At 40.7% G+C, this 24117-nt stretch overlaps 1 protein-coding gene across 2 annotated transcripts in view; it reads right to left on the bottom strand.

Moving 5' to 3' along the window:
* LOC124861374 (neural cell adhesion molecule 2-like) overlaps positions 1-24117 on the bottom strand; it is a 715631-nt gene that overhangs the window by 136462 nt on the left and 555052 nt on the right. For both annotated transcript variants that reach the window (XM_047355064.1, XM_047355063.1), the window contains exon 6: positions 11381-11455. In XM_047355064.1, the coding sequence (XP_047211020.1) occupies positions 11381-11455 (75 nt within the window). The remainder of the gene's footprint in view (positions 1-11380; positions 11456-24117) is intronic.

Here is a 24117-nt window from a genome sequence, read left to right as displayed (position 1 = left end):
AGGGTTCATGATTTAACAATAAGAAAGAGAGAGACTGGACAACAACTAGCATCCATGGTAGAGTTAGACTAAAACCACTGCTGACCACAAAGCACAGAAAGGCCAGTCTGACATTTACCATCACCTCTCTTGCTGATCCCCAGGACTTTAGGGAATATATTCTGTGGACTGGTAGAACAAAAGATGACCTTTCAGAAAGCCGTGTGTCATGTTACATCTGAGCTAGAACCAACACAGCATTTCAGAAACAGCCTCCAAGCTGACTGTCAAACATGGTGGTAGCAGGGTGATGGTTTGGGGCCTCTTTGCTTCCTGAGAACCTGGATTACTTCCCATGATTGATGGAATCATTAATAATAATTAATAATTACAAGAAAATCCTGCAGGGGAACGTCCAGCCAACAGTACAGGACCCTTAAGTCCAATTTGGTTCTGCAGCAGGACAATGATCCAAAGCACAGCAGAAAGGCCACCTCCGGATGACAAAATAAGGTTTTGAAGTAGCCTAGCCAAAGTCTCGACTTGAATCCAATTTAGATACTGCAGTACACCCAATATTTTGGTTAGATTGTTATTAATAAAAGAAAGGCCCAGTTGTTGTTTTTTTGCTGTATTTAGCCAAGTTTAAATAACAAGTGTGTCTTCGGTCTGCTTTTGAGCTAAAGTCACCGGACGTTTGTGGTCCTGTTTAATATGAAATTAACAAAAAAGCAAAAAAACGTGGTTAAAGAAGTTAAATACTGGTGTTGTGCCAAACATTTTCCATTCTAAGAAAAAGATTTAGGGATGTTTTAAAGATGAATTTCTCAGGTTATTTATGTTCCTCAAAATGACAAAAAAATGCTTGATTTCAAATATTTTAAGATACTCCCATAAAATAATATTTGATGAACATTCTTCCTGTTCTGCGTTTACAAGGAATGTCAGCTAACTGACCAGTAATAGTCCTTTTATTCATGTTTATTGCTCTGGGTCATATTTTCTCCATTAAAAACAGTGAGAAACAACATAAAAGGCATTCTGCTTACATTGATTTCCAAACAAATATATTTAAATTGTAAAAATGAGATACAAGACTAATGTAGCATGTGCTCACATATCAATTTGATTTAGTTTAGTTGAAGATTATTCATACCTGTAGCAGATTTAGATTTGAAATTATTTTTGATCAACAAAAAAAATCACAATTGTTACTAATAATTTATCTGTTATTATTTACATTTTATTAAAACACAGCATACTGACAATGATTTGTCAGTATCTCGTCATTACAGCAGTCAAACCAATCCTCACTGAGGTTGGAAGACCTCCTTATCATCACCCTAATTTTGGCTCCTTCCACAGACTCGCTATCAGCTTCAAGTCAGCACTCTGGCTGAGTCCCTCCAAAATATTAATACTACTTCCAGTCAGAGGAAACATTACTAAAATTAAAAGATTACTTAGAACCTCAACCTGCCATGGGTGTGACTATATGTACAGGTATAAATCAGGGGTATACAACTAATGTGGACGTTTTGAAATCTGTTGATCAGAATCAGAATCAGCTTTATTGCCAAGTTCGTACATACAAACAAGGAATTTGACTCCGGTACACTTTGCTCTTTTGTTCTGTTTTTGTATTACAGAATATACAAATTTACAATTTACAATGTACAATATACACATATCTAATAAAAAGGTGCATTTGCAACATCTGTATGCTGTTGTTCTGTACTCTATTGAATGTTCATCAGAGAAACAGCCTGGGGGAAGAAACTGTCTCTGTGGCGGTTGGTTTTAGTGAACAGTGCTCTGTAACGACGGCCTGAAGGTGAAACTCTATAAACAGTTTATGTGCAGGGTGTGTGGGGTTGGCAGAGATTTTAGCAGCTCTTTTCCTGACCCTAGACCTGTATAAGTCCTGGATGGAGGGAAGGTCAGCTCTGATTATTCTCTCTGCAGACCTGATTGTTCATTGCAGTCTGGACCTGTCCTGTTTTGTGGATGAACCAAACCACACTGAGATGGATGAAGACAGGACAGACTGAATGATGGCAGTGTAGAAGATCACCAGCAGCTCCTGTGGAAGGTTGAACTTCTTGAGTTACCTCAGGAAGTACAGTCTCTGCTGGGCCTTCTTTCAAACAGTGTCTATGTGTGAAGACCATCTCAGGTCCTCAGAGATGGTGGTTCCTAAGAACCTGAAGTGATCCACGGCCGATACAGTGTTGTTGAGGATGGTGAGGGGGGTGTATGGGGGTGGTGTTCTCTGAAGGTCCACCACCATTTCCACAGTCTTGAGTGGGTTCAGTTCAAGGTAGTTCTGACTGCACCAGTGTACCAGCCGATCCACCTGCTGTCTGTATGCAGACTCATCACTGTCCTGGATCAGACCAATGACAGTGGTGTCATCTGCAAACTTAAGGAGTTTCACGGACGAGTCCGATGAGGTGCAGTCACTTGTGTACAGAGAGAAGAGGAGTGGGGATAGAACACACCCCTGGGGGGCACCAGTACTTATTGATCTGGATCGGGAGAAGATGCTCCCCAATCTCACCTGCTGCTGTCGGTCTGTCAGGAAGCTGTTGATTGACTGACAGGTGGAGGCTGGGACATTGAGCTGGGTGAGCTTCTGGTGGAGGATGTCTGGTATGATAGTGTTGAAGGCCGAGCTGAAGTCTACAAACAGGATCCTGGCGTACGTCCCTGGGTGGTCGAGGTGTCGCAGGATGAAGTGTAGACCTAAGTTAACAGCATCATTTGCCGACCTGTTTGCTCGGTAAGCAAACTGCAGGGGGTCCAGCAGGGGGCCTGTGATGTCTTTCAGGTGCTTCAACACCAGCCGCTCAAAGGACTTCATGATCACAGATGTCAGGGCTACAGGCCTGTAGTCATTTAATCCTACGATGGTGGGTTTCTTGGGAACCGGGATGATGGTGGATCGTTTGAGGCAGGAGGGGACCTCACATTTCTCCAGTGACTTGTTGAAGATCCTTGTGAAGATCGGAGGGAGTTGATGTGCGCAGGCTTTCAGGCATGATGGGGAGACGTTATCAGGTCCTCCAGCTTTCTTTGTTTTCATGCGCTGAAAGAGCCTGTTTACATCTTCCTCGGAGATCTTTAGTGCAGGTGGAGGATCTGATGGTGGGGGGTTGGTTGCTTTATGGGAGGAATTTGTTCCTGAATGGGATGTAGAGGGGATGTTTTGAGGTGTGAATGGCTTCTTGTCATGTCTGCAGTAGAAGCCATTCAGACGGTTGGCCAGGAGACAACTCTGTTCAGGATGGGTGGAGGAGCTCTTGTAGGCAGTCAGGTTTCTCAGACCAGTCCATACAGCTGAAGTATCACCAGTAGAAAGGCTGTTCTTCAGCTTCTCACTGTAGCTTCTCTTAGCTGCTTTGATCTCTTTTGTAAGTTTGTTCCTGGCCTGCCTGTACCGCACCCAATCTCCACTGCTGTGAGCTTCTTCCTTGTCCCTGCGCAGATTCCTGAGGTGTGGAGTAAACCATGGCTTGTTGTTCCCAAAGGTGCAGAATGTCTTGGTCTGCACACACATGTCCTCACAGAAACTGATGTATGATGTCACCACATCAGTTAGTTGGTTTAAGTCAGTGGCTGAGGCTTCAAAAACAGTCCAGTCTGTGCATTCAAAGCAGGCCTGTAGCGTCTGCTTTGATTCCTCAATCCACTTCTTAACAGTGTGAACCTTGGGTTTGGAAGCTCTTAGTTTCTGTCTGTAGGTTGGGATGAGGTGGATTAGATAATGATCCGAAAAACCCAGAGCAGCCCTGGTAACAGCATGATATGAGTCCTTTAAAGCTGTGTAACAATGGTCCAGTGTGTTTTTGTCTCTGGTGGGACACTTAATATGCTGTCTGTATTTGGGGAGTTCATTTGAGAGGTTTGCTCTGTTAAAATCTCCCAGTATTATGATGAAAGAGTCCGTGTATTTTTTCTCCACGTCTGTAATCAGCTCAGCAAGATGTTTTTCCGCAGCAGAAGTGCAGCCATGCGGTGGAAAATATGAGCCAATTATTATAAACGAGGAAAACTCTCTCAGTGAATAAAACGGTTTACAGATGATGAAAAATGACTCCAGATCCGGGCTACATGTTTTTCCCAGCACTTTTACGTCTCTGCACCAACTTTCATTTATATAAAATCAGATTCCGCCACCTCGCCTCTTCCCCGATAGCTCCGCGCTGCGATCCGCTCTGAGCAGCGGGAAGTCCGGCAACAGCAGTGCGCGGTCCGGGATGTTTTCACTCAGCCATGTCTCGGTGAAGCAGAGAACCGCTGATCCGCGGAGGTCCGTGTTTTTACCGGTGAGAAGAAGCAGCTCGTCCATCTTGTTGTTTAGAGAGCGGACATTTGCCAGGTGGATTGAAGGCAGTGGTGTGCGAAGTCCTCTTTTGCGGAGCTTTACCAGCGCGCCAGCACGCTTTCCCCTTCGACGTTTTCGGCGCAGAATCCCATATAGTGCCGCAGCTCCGCTTGCCAGGAGCTCAGTGAAACTCGGATCAATGAAAGATGGTGAAAAAAAACCAAGAGAGGACTCTCTGATGTTGAGAAATTCCTTTCTACTGAATGAGACCACAGGATTGTGGCCCGACACCACAGAACTGTGGCTCGAAAAACATAAAAACACACAAAATATAAAAACAAAGAGAGAGCGAAGCTCCGAGGCTGCCGTCGCCATCTTGATCAAAAGCAGGACTTAATTGCAATAGTAAAAACACAATAGATGAGTATAATTTAAAAGCTACGCAGCAGAACAGGAGGCATTTTGTGCTATCTTGCTGTATTTCTAAGTGTTATCCAGTTTTTTTGTTTTTTTTTATTGCTGAACAAAATATTTCAATAGACACCCAGGGGACATTATCAGCTCCTGTGTTCCTGGGCATTCAGACAAAACTAGTCTTCGTGCAGCAGAACAAAATGAAGGGAGATGGTAGGAGTGAGTTTTTATTTCAGGCACCAGTGAGATAATGAAATACCATCCAGGGGTTTCATTTTGCATACCAGATCTTATGAGCAACCGCTCCAAAGAAGGGTTCCTGTGTGTGAGACGTTATTTTATCTGTCTTAGTTGCAGCTGCTACTAAGGGAAGCAGAAAAACTTGGTGTTTGCATTAGATGTTCTGTTCAATGTGAGTTTCTGTTGGGCCCTCTGAGCTTAAGTGGGGTCCTCATTGAAATAAATGGGCACTGAACATTACTCTAGCCCACAGTAAGAGGTAAAGAGTGGAAGTGAGAGTAGGAATGAAAAACATGCATTTTATTCTCGTTAATTAGAACACATTAAAAGGTATGTGGATATGATACAAGGATGACAATGCAATCATTAACTTGGAGGCATAACTCAAATGCCAGGACCAAACCATGCACAACGAACTAATGCAGACAAGTGGAAATCTTTGGCCCTTAATTAGATTCACTTTGTTGCTTATGTCCACCCGTATAAGACAACAACTTTTTCTGTTAGGAGCAGATGAAGATGTTTTTGGTTGGCCTATCCCCCTTTGTCCTAGCGCTGCTGCTGAAGGATCGCTTCAACATACCAGCAAGTTTATTTTCGAAGTAACTGGTTGGCAGCTTAGCAGCATTTCTCCTTTTTTAGTTACCTATGATAATAACACACCTCCTGAAATGTTCTACAGAAGCTTGGACATGCTCCACCATGCCTACTTGTTACTCTGTATGCTGCTGTACCTTTTATCAGATGAAGCTTAACCTGTGGATTCAGGTGGTGTGGGTTAAGGTCATTAGTCCAGACAATCAAGAGGACTGTGGCTGAAGAATCTAAACTGAAAGCAGCCACCCAAAGCCCCACAGGTGCTCTAATTTAAAGCTTATAGAGAAGGAAACATTTGTTCTTTTCAGTGTCAGAAGAGTCAAAAAGGCAGATAAATAAGCTGGTATATGTAATCAGAGTCACTTTCTTCAGGTCACGTCAACCTTATTTCATGCCTATCTCAGTCCCATGACCTTAATCTTCTGGAAAACCTGCTGAAAAGCTGCAAAGAAGAGAGCCTAGGAGAAGATCTAGGGCTCGGGATGGTCTGAGAGATTCAACAAAGGATATAAATCAAATTTCTAGCACTGGCTATTTTAAAAAAAATTATTTTAAGAGATTATCTTTCCTCACTGAACAAATCTACTTCATAAAAGAGATGGATGAATTTTAGGGATTTTAACAACTATCTACCAGGAGTGCTAATAAGTCTGGAGGCCACTGTAATAAAACACTCACACCCTTTAGACAGGCCTGTTCCAGTAATGTTCAGAAATTGGTTCTGCTGAGTAGCAAGCTTAAAATGATTAATACCTACAAAGCACAACAGCCGGTAACAAGGTGCTTAAGTGTTAGCAGTTAGCAATTACCACAGTTAACATGGTGGTTGTAATGTTCCTTTATAACAGAATTGGTACTTGAAGGGGACAACTAGGGGTTAAATTGAGACATAGAAAACCAGGATCTTAAAGTGTTTGGAGAAAACTACTTTAGTATTAAATTGAGGTCATTGAAAGCATGAATGACTTGTTTCAGCATGCAGTAAAATCTACACAGTGACTATTTTACCTAAATCTAAGTGATTAAATAGATTTGGATTTTGCTAAACGTTTCTGATCGTTCAGAGCTGCTTTTACTCATGATTGGATCTACTCAGGGCTTTTTTACGATTATAGAAACATCAATAAAAAAATCTCTCTTTAGGTACAAGCTGACACAGGAACAAATGGACCCCCACAAGAACTACTTAGCATCAACTACTTTCTAAGTTCAATCTAAACGCCCTACTTATTGTAGTGCAACCCCCTGATTTCTTTCAGCCTCTCAGTGGGCTCTGCTTCTCTTCCACTGATGGACTCTTATTCTTTGGGCGCTTTCTCCTTCGACGGCCTCAATTTAACTTGTCGTTTCAGTGGCCTGCCATGTAACACAGAAAATAAAACTATTCTGCACTAAGAGGTGAAGAACATTAGCAGATCCTGGTGATGGGAAGCCTCTTAGACTTTGTCATACAAGCAAGAATAAGTCATCAGGTGTCAAATCTACTATGCAGGTACAAAGAATAACAGTGGTTGGACTGAACAGTTAAAGCCTTCAAGTATCAGTATTTATTGGCAGATGAAAATCTAGCAATTCAAGTGTCTCTATAGACCAACTAACTGATGTTAGTAATTATAAAAAGCTTAGTTCTTTAGTTCGTTCTTGGCTTTAAAAGCATTTGATCTGAACAGTGTTCTCAGCCCCAGAAGGTAACTGCAACTCTCATAGGTAAGCTGCTAAATTCAACATGAGGTAAAACTGATTGGTCTGCAAAATTACTCTGAACATAGGGGTGTAATGACATGTTCAGATCATGAGACGGCGCACGATATCTACAATAACAAGAAAGGATTTTAGGTATATTTTTGGGAAACCATAATCCCAATGTTTTGTTTTTGCCATTTAAGGTGGTTTTAACTTAAAAACAATAACTGAAAATGTCCTTTTTGTGTGTTTTCACATGTAGAATAAAAGTTTCACAAATAAGGATAGAAATATTCAGTTCAGATTTGACCAGTCCAAGTGTGGAGATGATAAAAACCTTCAGTTTAAGCTACAAAGCAGATACCAACTAACTGTTAGCTGCGTACTGATCGGGGTACTTTCACAAGTCACTGTGTCACCATTTCTTTTTTCTACCAGGTACCAAGATAAACAATTTAAAAGTAGTGGAGGATTAGTCTGTGCTTAGTTACCCGAGCGTTATCGGCCAGAACTAATCAAGTTCTCGCAGCTTGCTCTTGACATATAATCTGGAGAGAAATGTGTTTTCTGTGTGCTGTCCAACAGCTGGTCTGACTGGTTGACCATGTGGCGGTCCAGATATTGATAACTGCTTTAGATCTTCTTTTTGTTACCAGTTTGGCTGTCCTGTGTAAGCCAATATAAAAAGCCTATTTAAAGAAGATTTGGCAACAGCAACAGAAAGGTTTAGTGCTAATGCCTGCAACTGGATTTAACCCCACAGTGAAACTGGGGTCTTTGTCCCATTTATTTCTGCAAGCTTGCTGGCAAAGTTGCTTATGCTCATGGTTAGGGACCATTTCAACGTTAAATGTGTCATCAGGATGCATAACCAAACATAAGAATTGGTGCAATGCCACCAATAACCATAGGGGCAGTGTTACGCAACATGTATGATCGGCAGTTCTTCCTTGACATGCTGTGATGTTTCTAATTGTTTTAAACATTATTATTTCTAATTCAGACCATGACATTGTGTGAGTTGGACTGAAACAAATAAGAGGAGAAGGGGGGAGCTGATATTTATATTTTGCTTGCTAGTTTAAAAAGACAACAGAGAATTTATAAATTTGTCTGACTGCAGGGAATGATCCAAAGAAAATGGCTCCCACTAATAAAAATGGAGGACGTATTGCAAACGACATATCTCAATAGATTTATTTCTTTGTGAGATAGACTTCATTTTCACAGGAAATAATGGGGCATTTTAATATCGCAAAATCTTATTCCTCCGTTATTTCAAGTATAACTTTGTAGTGAATTACCAAAGGGTGTAAATCACAGATATAAATAGTCACTCTGTTGTGTTGATGTCCCATTCATTCACACTTCGTTCGTTGGGAGCCGTGTGCAGCAAAGTCCAGCTCTGTTCTGTAAGTGAGGCGACAGGCTGATTCTGGACCCTCAAACTAGGCACTCTGTTTCTTCTATCAATGCTTTTTCTGGTGATGGGAAAACTGACATGTCTCAGGAGTCTGGGAAACAAAAACTAATCCCTCTTAAATTACATTATAGACCAAAATTAGGAAGTTAAAACTCAATCAAATCAATAGAAAATAGACCTTGGTGAGATTAATAATAAATATGTTCTTGATTAAATGCACTTATTTGACTGATGATTCCTAAACCTAAATTTTGAGAAGTTTTGTAATATTGATCACCTAATGTGGAGAAATTAATTTCTCCTTTTGAACAGATTTTTAATTGATCATTATCCAGATTTATTATTTTTGTAAAATAAAATTGTTTAACATTGTTTAGGCCATCAAATCTGTACAATTTACACACTAGTTATGGAAACATCTAGCCAAAAGGTTCAGAATTAGTAACATCATGATTTTAACTCATGCACTAAATCTATTACCCAGTTTTCACTTGTTAGAGTTTTAATGAGATTCTTCATATGAGACCAAAGGTGTGGAGAACCCAATTAGATAATGTTAAAAGTTCAGTTAAACCACAGATAAAATCTATGTTATTGTCCTTGGATGATTATTCTTAACATAAAAATATCAGAAAAAGTTACTTCAGTCCAAATTCATAGCTCGAACCCACCATGAGTAAAGCTGTAAGTCTGCATTCACATTCACTGCATAACCTTTGTCTATTTCTATATATGACTGACATATGCAACATGACTGCAGCTGAAAGCCGCCAAAAAGTCCCTTTGACAACTTTGACTTTTTGTTTGTTGGCAGGTTGATTTCAGTCTCCTGCAGATTTTGCCTCCAAATGATCTGCCATTTTAAGCTTCCTCCATTTGGCAGAACTTCCTGCAAGCATGGTAAAAGTCAAGCTTAGTGGCACTGTCCAGGGTGGAAAAAGTGACATAAGAACTTCTACAGACACACTTTGACTGTGAGGGCTATTTACCTCTCTTTTTTAGTTTGCTTCAAGAGCTTTTCCATTCTTCTCTGCAGACTTTTCACATTAAAAGTCTTTTTTTTCTGTTCAGTGGTCACCAGTTTTATTCAGTTGCCCTTTTTCTACCCGTTCCCCAGTTCTACGGTGCTCAGTATACTGTAACACTCTTGTACGATCCACCCTGCGCGTTTCTACCCTCTTGATTGTTAGCCCCCCGTCGAGTGGGTTGGCAGGAGAGAGACAGCAACCAGTTGGAGGCGGCCCGGCCTGCCTCTCTCTTGCCGCTCACAAAGGGACAACAAGAAGCCGTAGCGACAGGTCATGGGACGGTGTAACACGACCCACTGCTGCTTCTCTGACAGCAAACACGCCCACAATCCTCACAGTATCTTGCAGAATCATTCACGACCTTTAACATTTTTCACATTTAGCCATGTAAGAAGCACAAACTTCAATGCGATTTATGAGGATTTTATGTGGTGGGCCAACAGAAAGCAGTGCACAATAAAGTGGAAGGAAAATGCTTTTTTTTTTTTTTTTACAAATAGAAACCTGAAAAATGGTGCATGCATGTGTTTTCAGTCTTCTTTACTCTGATACCCCTAAATACAAACCAGTACAAACACCTGACAACAGAAGTCACAGAACAGAGTCCACCTGTGACTACATTAACCTCGGTATAAATCCAGCAGTTCTGTGAGGGCTGTTAGAGAACATTAGAGAACAATCAGCATCACGGAGAACAAGGAACACAACAGACCGGACAGGGAGAAGGTGGTAGAAATGTTTAAAGCAGGGCTGGGTCATAAATCATTATCCAAAGCTTTGCATATGTCCAACTGCTGTTCAATCCAGAACTGGATAAAGGAGAGACTATGGCACATCTGCAAACCAATCAAGGCATGGCTATCCACCTAAACCAGGGCTCTGCGACCTGGCCTCCACTGTGGCTTATAATTTAAAACATAAAAACAGAAATAAAATTAAAGGTTTCCTTTAATATAAAAATCTAAACCAATATTCTTAGTATTTAGATATTGAAAAAATTATTGACATGTTGCTTTTGTAGCTCTAAATGGCTCTTAGGGTTACTAACCCCTGACCTAAACTGACAGGCCAGGCAAGGAGAGCATTAATCAGATAAGCAGTCAAGAGGCCCATGGTTACTCTGGAGGAGCTGCTGAGATCCATGGCTCAAGTGGAAGAATCTGTAAACAGGACAGCTATAAGCTGCACTTCACCAGAGCTAAAGTGGCAAGAAGAAAGACACTTTTGAAACAAAGCCATAAGAAAATAAAAAGTCCAGTTTGCCACAAGCCATGTATGAGACACAGAACATGATATAAGGTGTTCTGGTCAGAAGAAAGCAAAACAGGTAAAAAAAACTACACTCAGAAACATGGTGGTGGCAGCATCATGCTGTGGGGATGCTTTTCTCAGCATACAGCCAGATTTAGATCAAAGCATATCCATGGGTTATAACGGCCCAGTCAAAGTCCAGACCTAAATCTACTGGAGAACCTGTGGTAACACTTGAAAACTGAGGTTCACAGGTCCACAATGGGCAATAGTTTCAATGTCAAGAGATTCAAATAAGCGTTTTTAAAACAATGCAACATTTTCTTCCACCTTTTCCTTGTTTTCTTCTATTAGACAAAATGTAGACCTGTTGAAGAGGCGTGTTTGTTTTTGCAGAGCACTGTAAACAACACACATTAAGCAGCGTGGGATCTATACCTGTGCAGGTGAAGAACTTGGACTCTCCAACACTTAACTCCACTTTGTTCAAGGATATGGACACCTGCAGGGCAGCTGTAGAAGAGGAGAAAGAAAGTAACAATAGTTAAAGTTAAACAGAGTTACGACAGCTAAGACGATTTACTGAACTGACAGCCATGACAATACACAACCAGCTAGAAAACAAGTCTGTTACTTGTAGAGTACTTTTACTTGATATATTGATTTTTCTGCAACAAGTGTGCCTTTATATATCTGAGAAGCTTTTATGAAGCAGCCCACGGGCGCAGCTACTACAAGGGTTTTACACATCATAACTGGAGAAAAGAAGAGTTTGACTTTAATTAAATTTTAACAACTTTCAGAAGCACTGTTTCTCAAAATGACCAAGTTATTGTTCGATCCAAGAGCCCTCAAAGATTGGCGTCCATTAGAAGCATGGTTGTTTACGACGAACTTTCACAGCGCATTGGATCCGTCCTGTTGTCATGCTGTTTGCAGTGACAATGGTACATGATTTGAACAAAAGTGTGGGGGGACTTTAAGGGCTGGAGAAGAGAGGAGAGAAATCAGGAAAGCAGTCGATAGTACTTTTGTTTTATTTGGTGGAGAGAAAAGAGTCAGACAGAACATTTTGAATCTTTTGGATTTTAACTGAGAAAATAAATCTTTCTGTGCAACATCAATGCTTAATCGGAGGCCATTTAGCTGCATGTAGAGCTGTGAAATAGTATTTCTCCGACACAGATGTAATAATATAGCATCACTCAAAGCCAGAAAAACCAACCTAGCGTAAGCAAATCTAATAAGGGGTTACACCCCCCTTTGTGGCAGCAACCACCATTGTGATAACTGGCAATACGTCTTTCACATCGCTGTGAGGCAACGTTGGCCCATTCATCTTTGAATTGCATGATCAACATGTTAAAGGTCACACCATAACATCTCAATCACAAGTCCAAACTTTGTTTAGAACAAACTAAATCGGTTCAGCTGTGGACTTGCTGGTGAGCTTCGGACCATTGTCTGTCTGTAACCCAAGAGCTTGAGTTTAAGGTCACAAACTGATGATGGGGTATTCTCCTTCAGGATTTTCTGCTACAGAGTAGATTTAATTAAGGCAAGTCGTCCAGCAAACCAGCACCAGACCATCACACTACCACAACTCTACCATGTTTGACTGTACGTATGACTGGCTTTTTTATAGTTGATGCTGTGTTAGTTTCACAACAGGTACAATGCACTCCCTCCAAACAGGTCTCCTTATGTCTCATCAGTCCACAGACTTTTAGGTTGTTTTTGGTCAAAAGTGGTTTTGAGCTTGGATCTCATGATGGCATTTTATGTCCACTGAGATAATCATAGGTGCTTAAGTAGAAGACATTTCTGCAAGACATTTCACCTCTGATCCAAAAGGCTTTTTCAGTTTTGATGGCTAGAGGTCTTTTTGGGGACTTGATGAAACGTCTTCAAGAAAGAGAAGAAGTCCAATTGCCTTCTATTTAAGCACTTACGATTGTTTTCCTGGATTTCTTAGAATCTAAGCCAGCATTTTAACTGAGGTAAGTGATGTCTGCAGTGCTTTATGTGTTATTCTGGGCTGTTTTGTGACCTCCTGGATAAGCTGAAGTGGTCTTTCCAGTAGGCTGCCCACTCCTGGTATGGTTTATCACTGTTCCATGTTACCTCCATTTATGGATAATGGTTCTCACTGTGCTTCACTTAAATATCAGTGGCTTTGTTTCTCTTCTGTTCTTGAATATCTTTAGATCGGGGGATGATGTGTTGCATTTAGAGATGTTTTATCTTACTTGATGTTGCTAGACAGATGCTGTACAAATAATTTCTTGATTCCACAGATCTGGCAGTAATCAGACCTGGATGACGCTAGTGGAAAAAAAGACTACAGCTTTCCTGTATTTACTCAGGTTACCTTCATCTGATATAAAATGTTTTTGATGATAAGAATTATGTGAGAAAAAAAGCTGAACAAATTTGTAAGGGAGCAAATACTTTTTCTATATACTGTATGACTGTAATGGCCACTAATATGAAACACAATAGATGTTCCAGGGATGTATTTTTCCCTGAAAAGGGACAGTGAATAAGTAGTACAAGAGCAGAAGAAATCCAGATAAAGAGCTATTTAAATCACAGCTTGGTAGAGTGAAGAATGTGTCTTGATGTTTAAGAGCAATGATTGGCAGTTCTGCATGATGAAGGTCACTTTAAGGCCAGAGGCTCCTGATGTAGCGGTATAGACACACCACATTGCTGTCTAAAGCTGGATATTTGACGAGCATGTCATACCGTAGATCTTCGTTTTTTAAAGTTGGGGTTGCGATCCTCGTTAGGATCAACATCCCACCACACACTCGCTATCTCTAGCTGAATAATCATATTCTAATGGATGTTAATTCGCTTCACAACACTGGGAATTTAATAGTTGAGCTCAAGGCACCTGTCAATAACCGGGGAAATGATGAAATCATTATCTGCTGCTTTTCTAGGAGGGATGGCTGTAGCCTACGGCAGCAACACACTGAAGCTGCTCTCCAGAAATCACTGGCAGCCATGTGCTGTGGCACAAAGATGGCTATAGAGGGCAGTAGATTGGCACTACTGTATACACATTATTGCAGGAGTTGCTTTATCAATTCATCTGCTCACTTTCTAACTGAGATATTACATCATTAGATGTTCAGCAGTGTCACTCATGCTCTTTACACGCTTATGTAACAACAAAGTAGTTTTCACATCTTTGAATAAAGCTCAAAATAATAACAATAGCTTTTATTTCCACACATACAAATGCATTGGGAACACTGCACATTTTATAATATATCAAAACATAATTAAAAATTGATAAAATATGTCAACAATCTACAGAAAGAAGAAAAAAGGAATTAGGCTGTTTAAAAACAGAAGTATCTTCATTTTCAATTAAACTTCTAATGTTTACCGTATAAACTGATGAATGCTTTATGATTTACCTTTACTGTGAATCACTGAAATAATATTTAGCTGTATAGCCAGTGTTTCTCAGAGCTGCTTCTGTTGCATGGAGCCGACCCACTTCTGACACCTGTTAACAGGTATCCCAGAGCAGGACGATTGGACCATATTCCGCAGTTCATTCTCATTTCTGGATATAACCTGACAGGTTTTCAGAATGAGGCAACATGACCTTTTTAACTATTCTGATGGATTGAATTATGTTTCCACCTCTTTAATGAATTTTTAAATGGTAAATGGACTGAATTTATATAGCGCCTTTCCAGTCATACAGACCGCTCAAAGCTCTTTACACTAGAGCCACATTCACCCAATCGCACTCACTAACGCTCACACATTCATACACCGATACACAGATCGGTAGGCAACTTGAGGTTAAGTGCCTTGCCCAGGGGCACATCAACATACAGCAGGAGGAAGCTGGAATCGAACCTTCCGATTGCAAGACGACTACTCTTCCTACTGAGCCACAGTCGCCTCAAAGCATTCTGTTCTTCTGAACAGTGTCAGGAATGATTTGGCCTATTTAACTCTATTTATCCAGCGTTCCTATGTTCTTACGTAGGAATGACCAGTTTTTCTCAGAATTTACGACTTCTCCTATTTAACTCCACATTGCTGTTATTTTTAACATGCCTCCTTCAATTAATACAGGTACACAGAACCAGCAGAATGCGGGTCATCACTGTGGCGTCAGTTGGTTTTTTATTACTCTATATAGAAAAATACACTGCTCAAAAAAATAAGGGGAACACTCAAATAACACATCCTAGATCTGAATGAATGAAATATTCTCATTGAATACTTTGTTCTGTACAAAGTTGAATGTGCTGACAACAAAATCACACAAAAATCATCAATGGAAATCAAATTTATTAACCAATGGAGGCCTGAATTTGGAGTCACACACAAAATCAAAGTGGAAAAACACACTACAGGCTGATCGAACATTGATGTAATGTCCTTAAAACAAGTCAAAATGAGGCTCAGTATTGTGTGTGGCCTCCATGTGTCTGTATGACCTCCCTACAACGCCTGGGCATGCTCCTGATGAGACGGTGGATGATCTCCTGAGGGATCTCCTTCCAGACCTGGACTAAAGCATCCTCCAACTCCTGGACAGTCTGTGGTGCATCGTGACGTTGGTGGATGGAGCGAGACATGATGTCCCAGATGTGCTCAATCGGATTCAGGTCTGGAGAACAGGCGGGCCAGTCCATAGCTTCAATGTCTTCATCTTGCAGGAACTGCTGACACACTCCAGCCACATGAGGTCTAGCAATGTCCTGCATTAGGAGGAACCCAGGGCCAACCACACCAGCATATGGTCTCACAAGGGGTCTGAGGATCTCATCTAGGTACCTAATGGCAGTCAGGCTACCTCTGGCAAGCACATGGAGGGCTGTACTCCCCTCCAAAGAAATGACACCCCACACCTTTACTGACCCACTGCCATACCAGTCATGCTGAAGGATGTTGCAGGCAGCAGATCGCTCTCCACGGTGTCTCCAGACTCTGTCACGTCTGTCACATGTACTCAGTGTGGACCTGCTTTCATCTGTGAAGAGCACAGGGCGCCAGTGGTGAATTTGCCAATCCTGGTCTTCTCTGGCAAATGCCAAGCGTCCTGCACGGTGTTGGGATGTGAGCACAACCCCCATTTGTGGACGTCGGGTCCTCATACCATCCTCATGGAGTCAGTTTCTAACCGTTTGTGCAGACACATGCACATTTGTGGCCTGCTGGAGGTCAATTTGCAGGGCTCTGGCAGTGCTCCTCCTGTTCCTCCTTGCACAAAGGTGGAGGTAGTGGTCCTGCTGGGTTGTTGCCCTCCTACGGCCTCCTCCACGTCTCCTGGTGTACTGGCCTGTCTCCTGGTAGCGCCTCCAGGCTCTGGACACTACGCTGACAGACACAGCAAACCTTCTTGCCACAGCTGGCATTGATGTGCCATCCTGGATGAGCTGCACTACCTGAGCCACTTGTGTGGGTTGTAGAGTCCGTCTCATGCTACCACGAGTGTGAAAGCACCACCAACATTCAAAAGTGACCAAAACATCAGCCAGAAAGCATAGGTACTGAGAAGTGGTCTGTGGTCCCCACCTGCAGAACCACTCCTTTATTGAGTGTTTCTTGCTAATCGCCAAAGATTTCCCCCTGTTGTTTTTTCCATTTGCACAATATCATGTGAAACTGATTGTCAATCAGTGTTGCTTCCTAAGTGGACAGTTTGATTTCACAGAAGTTTGATTCACTTGGAGTTACATTGTGCTGTTTAAGTGTTCCCTTTATTTATTTTTTTTTAAAGATATTTTTTTGGCACTAGTGGCCTTTATTTTTCCATTTTTTGACAGTAGGTAGAGAGGAAAGAGGGGTAGAGAGAGGGGGAGACATTCGGTAAATGTCGCCGGGTCCGGGACTCGAACCCGGGACAGCCGCCATTCGAGGACTGTAGCCTCTGTATATGGTCGCGCGCTTTCGCCCCTACACTACCAGCGCCGCCTTCCCGTTATTTTTTTGAGCAGTGTAGAAAAATATAATTTTTACCAAAAACGGTGATCAGCTGTCTGATATAAACACTTAATATCCTCAAACTATGTTGAGTTGGTCTGAAGTATGGCGGAGAGCGACATGCTGTGTTTCAAATTAATCCAAGTACAGTTATCAGCTTGATTAATCAGGCCTGTTTAACCCCGTGCCCTTCCTCACTGCCTGCCTCTAACTTAAGGCACATTCCAATCAGTGTTTCAAGTACTTTAAAGGTTTTCAATTATTAATTGATTCGCCGCTGTTAGTTGTGTGCGTGATTGATTGCGTAATAAGCTGCTCACAAGAACCTGCAGGTACAAGGAAAAATGAGCCTGAGCTTTTTTCTCGTGCTACTTGAGCCATTGGTGTGAATAATGGAATCAAGTTAATCCTTCAACTCCCATATGAGCTAAAATACACATCCTAAAGGTTGCTGCTGCAGCTGAGCATTGGGATTTTTGTATGACCGAGTCTGACATATGACAAGTGAGAATTTGTTTGTTCACGTTGTCATACAAGGAGGGGACGCATATAGACGTGCTAATTGCTTCATTTTTTTCCCCAGGCAAGGCCCATCTCTGTTCAATCAGCTCATTAAGGCGCTCTGGTCAATATGTTATGAGCCTGGTAGCAATTATCAGCTCCAATTATTATCTCCTCTGAGAAGCACCGGAGACAAGCGAAATAAGACCACAAACAAAAGTATTGATTGCCATTTGTAAAGTGTCAGAGATGTTCAATCATCTATTAGACTTCAGCTTCCTAAACAATAATTACAAACGAATGGTTCCAGCATCAGTGTAATCTCAGAGTGGGGGAGATATATAAAAGCAGGATGTTTACCACATAGTTACTTATTTAACATTAGAAAACATTTACTTAATAAATTACAAATTAAACCTGTAGACAGTTCTTAAAGGTCTAATTTTACACAAAATGTTATAGGGTAACGTGATATATCTATCCTTTTAAAACCAGAAAATACTGACCAACATGTCAGCATCAAGATGCTACGATGAAACGTTGACACCAGATGTAGACACTTTGCTATTTAACTTACATTAGCAAATTTAGCACAATCTTCCCAGTACTAAATAATTTTAGACTGAATATTGTGCCAATAGTTGCATGAAGAAAAACAGAGATCTCATCTTTTAAAGAACTGCTACAGAAAATGTCCTTTACGAACCTCTAAGCCTAGACAGCTTATCAACAACCCCTTATCCGACACGATATCTATGTTTTTTATATGTTTTATATGTATTCTTAATTTTATTTAGTTGATTTAGACGTTTACTCTTAAAGCTCTTAAGTTAAAATACATAATTAGTATGGGTGTAATGACGCAACACAAGCCAGGAGACGGTACACAACATTGGTCCAAATGCAAACTGAGGAACCACTAGGAAATCCAATAAAGTAAACGAGAATGAACATCCTTCTAGTCTAAGTAACCAATAACAGCTGCTGCGGTAAGATTTCCCATCAGTTGAGTTGATAAACATCACTGGAGTGATCCAGTCTGTTTTATTATTGAGCACACAGTCCAACTGAAACTCATGAGACTGAAAAAAACCAGTGGTAAAAGTTTTTAATTTGTTTAGATATTATTGTGAACATCAAATGTCTTATTCAGAAGACGTTTCCTTGTTTTCATTGTAGCAGTAAAATCAGTGATATTTTTTGTTTTTTACTAAATAAATTCAATAGGAAATAGCCCTCTAATGATAAAATAAGCATTTCTGATTTAGTGTGATTAATTTTATTGATGCTAAATAAATCCTAATCTAAGATATAAACATAATTTCTTTGCTGTTTTAAATTTGTAATAAATTCAGGGGGCGGAAATAATTAATTCTTGGAACATTTTATTTTTATAGATCATGAGACTGAATGTGAAGTTATTTACTTACATCGAAATAGTTTAACATCTCCACCACGGGCAAAACCAAAGACCTGCCTAAGGACACCAGGGACAAAATAGTAGACCTGCACAAGGCTGGGATGGACTACAGGACAATAGGCAAGCAGCTTGGTGAGAAGGCAACAACTGTTGGCGCAATTATAAGAAAGGTTCAGCCCGATGGGATCAGCCGAGAACTACACGGGAGGACCTGGTCAACAACCTCAACAGAACTGGGACCACAGTCTCGAAGGTTACCTGAAAATTACAGACCTCTCTGTTGTTTGTGAGAAAACTTGCATCAAATATTTATTTTCCCCCCAGTAGGAGCTTGAAAAGCCCTGAAGGTAAACACCAAGATTTTATACAGAATGCTGAGATTAACTGGAAACCAGTGTTGAGATATTCCTACAGGAGTCGTGTGTGTCTTTCTACTGGTTTACATTAGAAGTCTCACTGCAGAGTTTTCCATCATCTGGAGACGATGAAGATCCGTTTCATTAAGACAGGTAGAAAGGTCTATTGCAAAGAATTAAAACAATGAGTATTGATCTGTAGTTATTGTTTTGACACAAATACTCTTGGTTTAGAAATATTTCTTATGTGAATGAAACAGTTACCTACCCATTGCTTGGAGTGACTGATGATAAAGATCTAAGCTTCTCAAATATGACTGAAAGTATCACCTGAAGGGCCAATTTATTATCTAATCTGATCATTTTTCAAAACATTTTAACTTGGGGAAATTGTCACTTCTTTATGTCTGAAAAACAACCCGGGCTTGAGAATTTATGTTGAAAACACGTATTATCCAGGTGCTTTTTACACTCAATGCAACATTATGCCACCAGCCATGCCTAACATTGGTGTGGTTAAATAAAAACAAGTCATTTTTAGCAGCAGGCTACATCCAAAAACTTAACTGACAAGGAAGAAGTGTCCAATCAGCTGCCATGGAGAGAGGTGTGTGAAAACATAATCCATTTTTTTCCATAAAAAAGCTCAATTAAAGCCAAAGCTAAATAAAATGCACCAAAGAGAAGCAGCCGTTGTGTGTTTGTACATAAAGTGTGGGAAGGTGCATGTGTGCTGAATCCCTTTATTTTTTAAGTGTGTGGGTGGAGAGGAGGGTGAATGCTCTACACACACAGAGCACCTGGCCCCGGGGCCAAAAACACTCTGCTTTAATTGTGTGTGATTCTGTGAAGGAAAGAAAGGGAATTCTTCCCTTGAAACCTGAAGACAGAGAGTCATACAAAGACAAGCAAAAGAACAAGCAGACAAAGAGCAAGCAAAGGCAACAGATAAAATGCTAATTACTGTGTTTTGTATTCAGCTGAACTTGTGTGTCCCATGCATTTCTTCAGAGGTGTTACATCGGCAGGAATAATTTGCAGGATGAAATTAGCTTCAGAAACACTCAGCAGTCAGCATTTCTGACAGCTACGTTTCACAGAGGTGTTGTGCAGCAAAAAGACACACTAGGTAACGTCCTGTGGGTACGACATCATTTTCTGTGGGTAAAATGATGTTGAAATGAAGTTTCACCACTTTTAATGCAACAAAAGTATTGGAGAAATAGCGAACTGACTTAAATAGAACCTGTCTGAGAAAATGAAGTAGGCTACAGAACCTTTAATCTAAAGAAATTCAAGAACAGATGAGAAACAAAGTCAGGAACTTTCATCAGGAGAGGGGTACAAAGTAATTTCTTGTTTTCAGCCGTGATCTCCTCTCATAATTCTGGCATATTTGTGAAAATGGCGATGCACTGCCAGGGCCCACCTTCATAGTTCCGTCCCTCCACAAACCAAGCCTGCTTGCATGCTGCAGAGGAAAGTGGAGTGAGCGAGAAAGCTGGCTCTACTCAGCCAACCATGTCCAATTGAACCGACATACAGTACCAGACCACGTGCACAGTCTCAAATACAAGCCACAGCTACCTATTATCTTCCCACTCTCCCGCACACCTTCTCTGTATCTCTGCTTTCCACTTTCCAGCTGCTTTGCGATTTATGTCTGCCTACTTAAGCCTCTTAAGCTCTAAGCTGCAGAGGCCTTGATGGACCTCATGCAGCGACGTGCAAATACACAGATGTGTGCTTTCAGACAGATGTGGAATCCTTTTCTAATTAGTATGGAGAGGCAGCTTGATCTTATCTAGCAGGTGGCTAAAATTATAGGTTTTGCCCATCTTCCTCATGTTTCCTTATCCCCTTTTTAATAACCACGCAGTTCATATCTACGTTCATCCTGCACAAGCTGGAGCTGCTCCCATATAATTGTGCTCAGTCGACATGACAAATTCTCCAGGATAAATTTCATTTACAGGCAGGATGCTTTTTCTTTGGCTTTTGTGTCTCTTTGTATCAGATTGCAGTGCCCCATGATGCAGAGCCTGTCAATGAAACATATTTTTAATGGAAGCAAACAAACTTCTATTCAAACAAGTGAATGAGTTCATACTTTTCACATTATTCCCACAGATTGGATAACAATTTTACATGAAAGCTTCAAAGTACTTGAAAAACAGTCTGAGGCTGTAAAGACAGACCCGACAGATGAAGGATAAACCCAACGAGCTCTACAACGGCTTCTTCAGCTAAATATGGACAAGTACTTATATTAGGACGTTACACAGATGGGTTTAAACCTCAAACATTTGTTAAACTGAATCATCAAAATAAATGAGTCAATATACTACAGTTGTAATCAAAAGAATCAGAAAATCATCGAAAAAATTAAACTCAAATCATATAGATTCATAAAAGAAACCCATATCAATAGCTTTTACCATTTCTGCTACCTGTATGACCCCTTCTCTTTTCCAATGGTTATAATCAGTCTGACAGAGGGAGGTATCCCAATCCCTGTGGTTTTGAGTATAACAATGACCATCAGTGGGACCCTATGAGGGGTGCCTTGAGACGACATTGTCGTAAATAAGTGCTATATAAATAAATAAACTGAAACTGAAACTATCTGTTATGCTGCTATAGGCTTAGGCTGCTGGAGGACATAATGACCACTTTCACCCTCTTCGCTACATTCTCACACTACTCTCCAATTTTGCATTATTTGCTGTTATTTCAGCTTTTAACATTGTTTCTCTCTCTATTCTCTTCCTAGAAGCTACATCTGGCCTGACTCTGTGTCTACCTGTGACACCTTTCTGGAGAGGAGCATCGTCCAAGCTTCTGCTGGCAACAACTTAATGCTCACCTTCTACCGATGATCCACATAGCCCTGTCTTTCAGTGTTTAACCCTTTCTCTCTCCTAGATATAGCTACTGACTGAGTTTTACTGTAATTAATTATATGTGCTCTTTTTCAGACTCTAACCTTGAAAACTGGCTCAGAGTTTATTTGTTCTTTGTAGATGAAACAACTAAAGGAGCAACATCCATTAACATTTACTTTTCCTTCCCATAGAAAGTACTCCTGGATCAGTGCTTCTTTGTTCTCTTTGTGTCTCTGCTCTGTCGGTCATGGCAGATGGCCGCTCACACTGAGCCTGGTTCTGCTGGAGGTTTCTTCCTGTTAAAAGGGAGTTTTTCCTCTCCACTGTCGCTACACGCATGCTCAGTATGAGGGATTGCTGCAAAGTCAACGCCAGGTACTGTCCACTGTCTCTACCTGCTCATCCAGGAGGAGTGAATGCTGCAAGTCACTGACTGGATGCAATCTGCTGGGTTTCCTTAGACAGAAAAACTTTTTATCCAATTTGAATAAATAACTGAATCTGACTGCACTGTTCAATGGTTAGGATTAAATGGAATATATGAACCTGACTTTTGTGAAGTGCCTTGAGACAACACGTGTTGTGAATTGGCGCTATATAAATAAACTGAACTGAATTCTGTGATAAATGATTATGGCTTACAGCTACTAGAACCCCCAAATCCAGTTTTTCAGAAAGTTAGAATATAACAAAAGACCAATAAAAAAAATCTATAACACAGAAATGTTATGTTATGATAAAACTATTTATGGCTAAGACTGTTGACTTGAAGGTTGTCAGATAGACATTCCCCCACAAGGAGGACAAGCCACAAAACATCATTGCTGAAGAGGTAGGATGTTAACACTGCTGTATTCAACAGAATTGATGGGAAGTTGAGTGGAAGAAAAACGTGTGGTAGAAAAAAAAAAACACAAGTAATAGGGATAAACACAGCATTGAGGTGAATTGTTGACCAGGGCGGCTCAAAATGCCATGGACTGCAGCTCGGGTCAGAGCTTCAAGAACCACCACACACAGACATATGAGGACATGAGAACCAGAGATGTTGGAAGCGTCTTAACTGGGCTGAGGAAAACTTTACTGGACTGTTGCTCTGTGGTCCAAAGGCCACTTTTCAGATCACGGTGAGTTTGCATTTCATTTGGACATTAAGGTCCCAGAGTCTGGAGGAAGAGCGGGAAGGCCCAAAATCCACGTTGCTAGAAGTCCAGTGGGAAGTTTCCACAGACAGTGAGTCGAGTCCAAAGTTTTTACAGTGCTGCATGTATCCTTCTGTTAAGAAGCTTTATGGAGATCCTGATTTCATTTTCCAGAAGGACTTGGTACACTGCCAGGAGTACTGATAGCTTCTTTAATGACTATGGTATCACTGTTTGATAGGCAAACAAACTGGTCTGACCTAAAGCCCACAGAGATCCTATGGAGTATTCTGGAGGGAAGATGACACCAGATCTAACAATGCAGATGAGCTGAAGGTCAAGGTGAAAGCAACCTGGGACACCTCAGCAGAACCATAGGCTGATCTTCTCCATGATGCAGTAATTCATGCAAAAAGAGCCCCAAACAGATACTGAGTGCAGACACTAAACAGCACATGGATACATTTTCAGTGGTCCAACATTTTGTTTCAGATGTTTTTCTTCTGCAGTAGCAAGCCCCGACTCATCTTCATTTGACTCACATTTGCTAATTTTAACAATATTTTGATACACTGTACAATAAACTGAGAGAAAATGAATGAAAAAGCATCCAAAGTCCAAATAAATACTTTAAACACCCCCATAGAGCACAGAGAAGTACCGACTGGATCCAGATCAAATGATTACAAGAAAACCTGGTCTCATGGAAGCAAAATCTCTCAAAAATGAGAAATGGTTCAAGACTTTACGTCTGTTCAGGTTTTGGTAAAAACAAAACAAAAAAAACACAACTGGTTGTTTACATTTTTTTGTTTTAAATTGCTAAATTCTTCCCTGGAATTTAAGCTAATTTTATTATTTTTTTATTATTTTAAATTTGGTCTGATTTTCACTCAATGTTAAATAC

This window comes from Girardinichthys multiradiatus, chromosome 24 (genome assembly GCF_021462225.1).
Source record: "Girardinichthys multiradiatus isolate DD_20200921_A chromosome 24, DD_fGirMul_XY1, whole genome shotgun sequence".
In the NCBI taxonomy this organism is placed as follows: Eukaryota; Metazoa; Chordata; class Actinopteri; order Cyprinodontiformes; family Goodeidae; genus Girardinichthys; species Girardinichthys multiradiatus.
The sequence above is the reverse complement of the archived record's forward strand: the minus strand, read 5'-3'. Positions and strand labels throughout refer to the sequence as shown.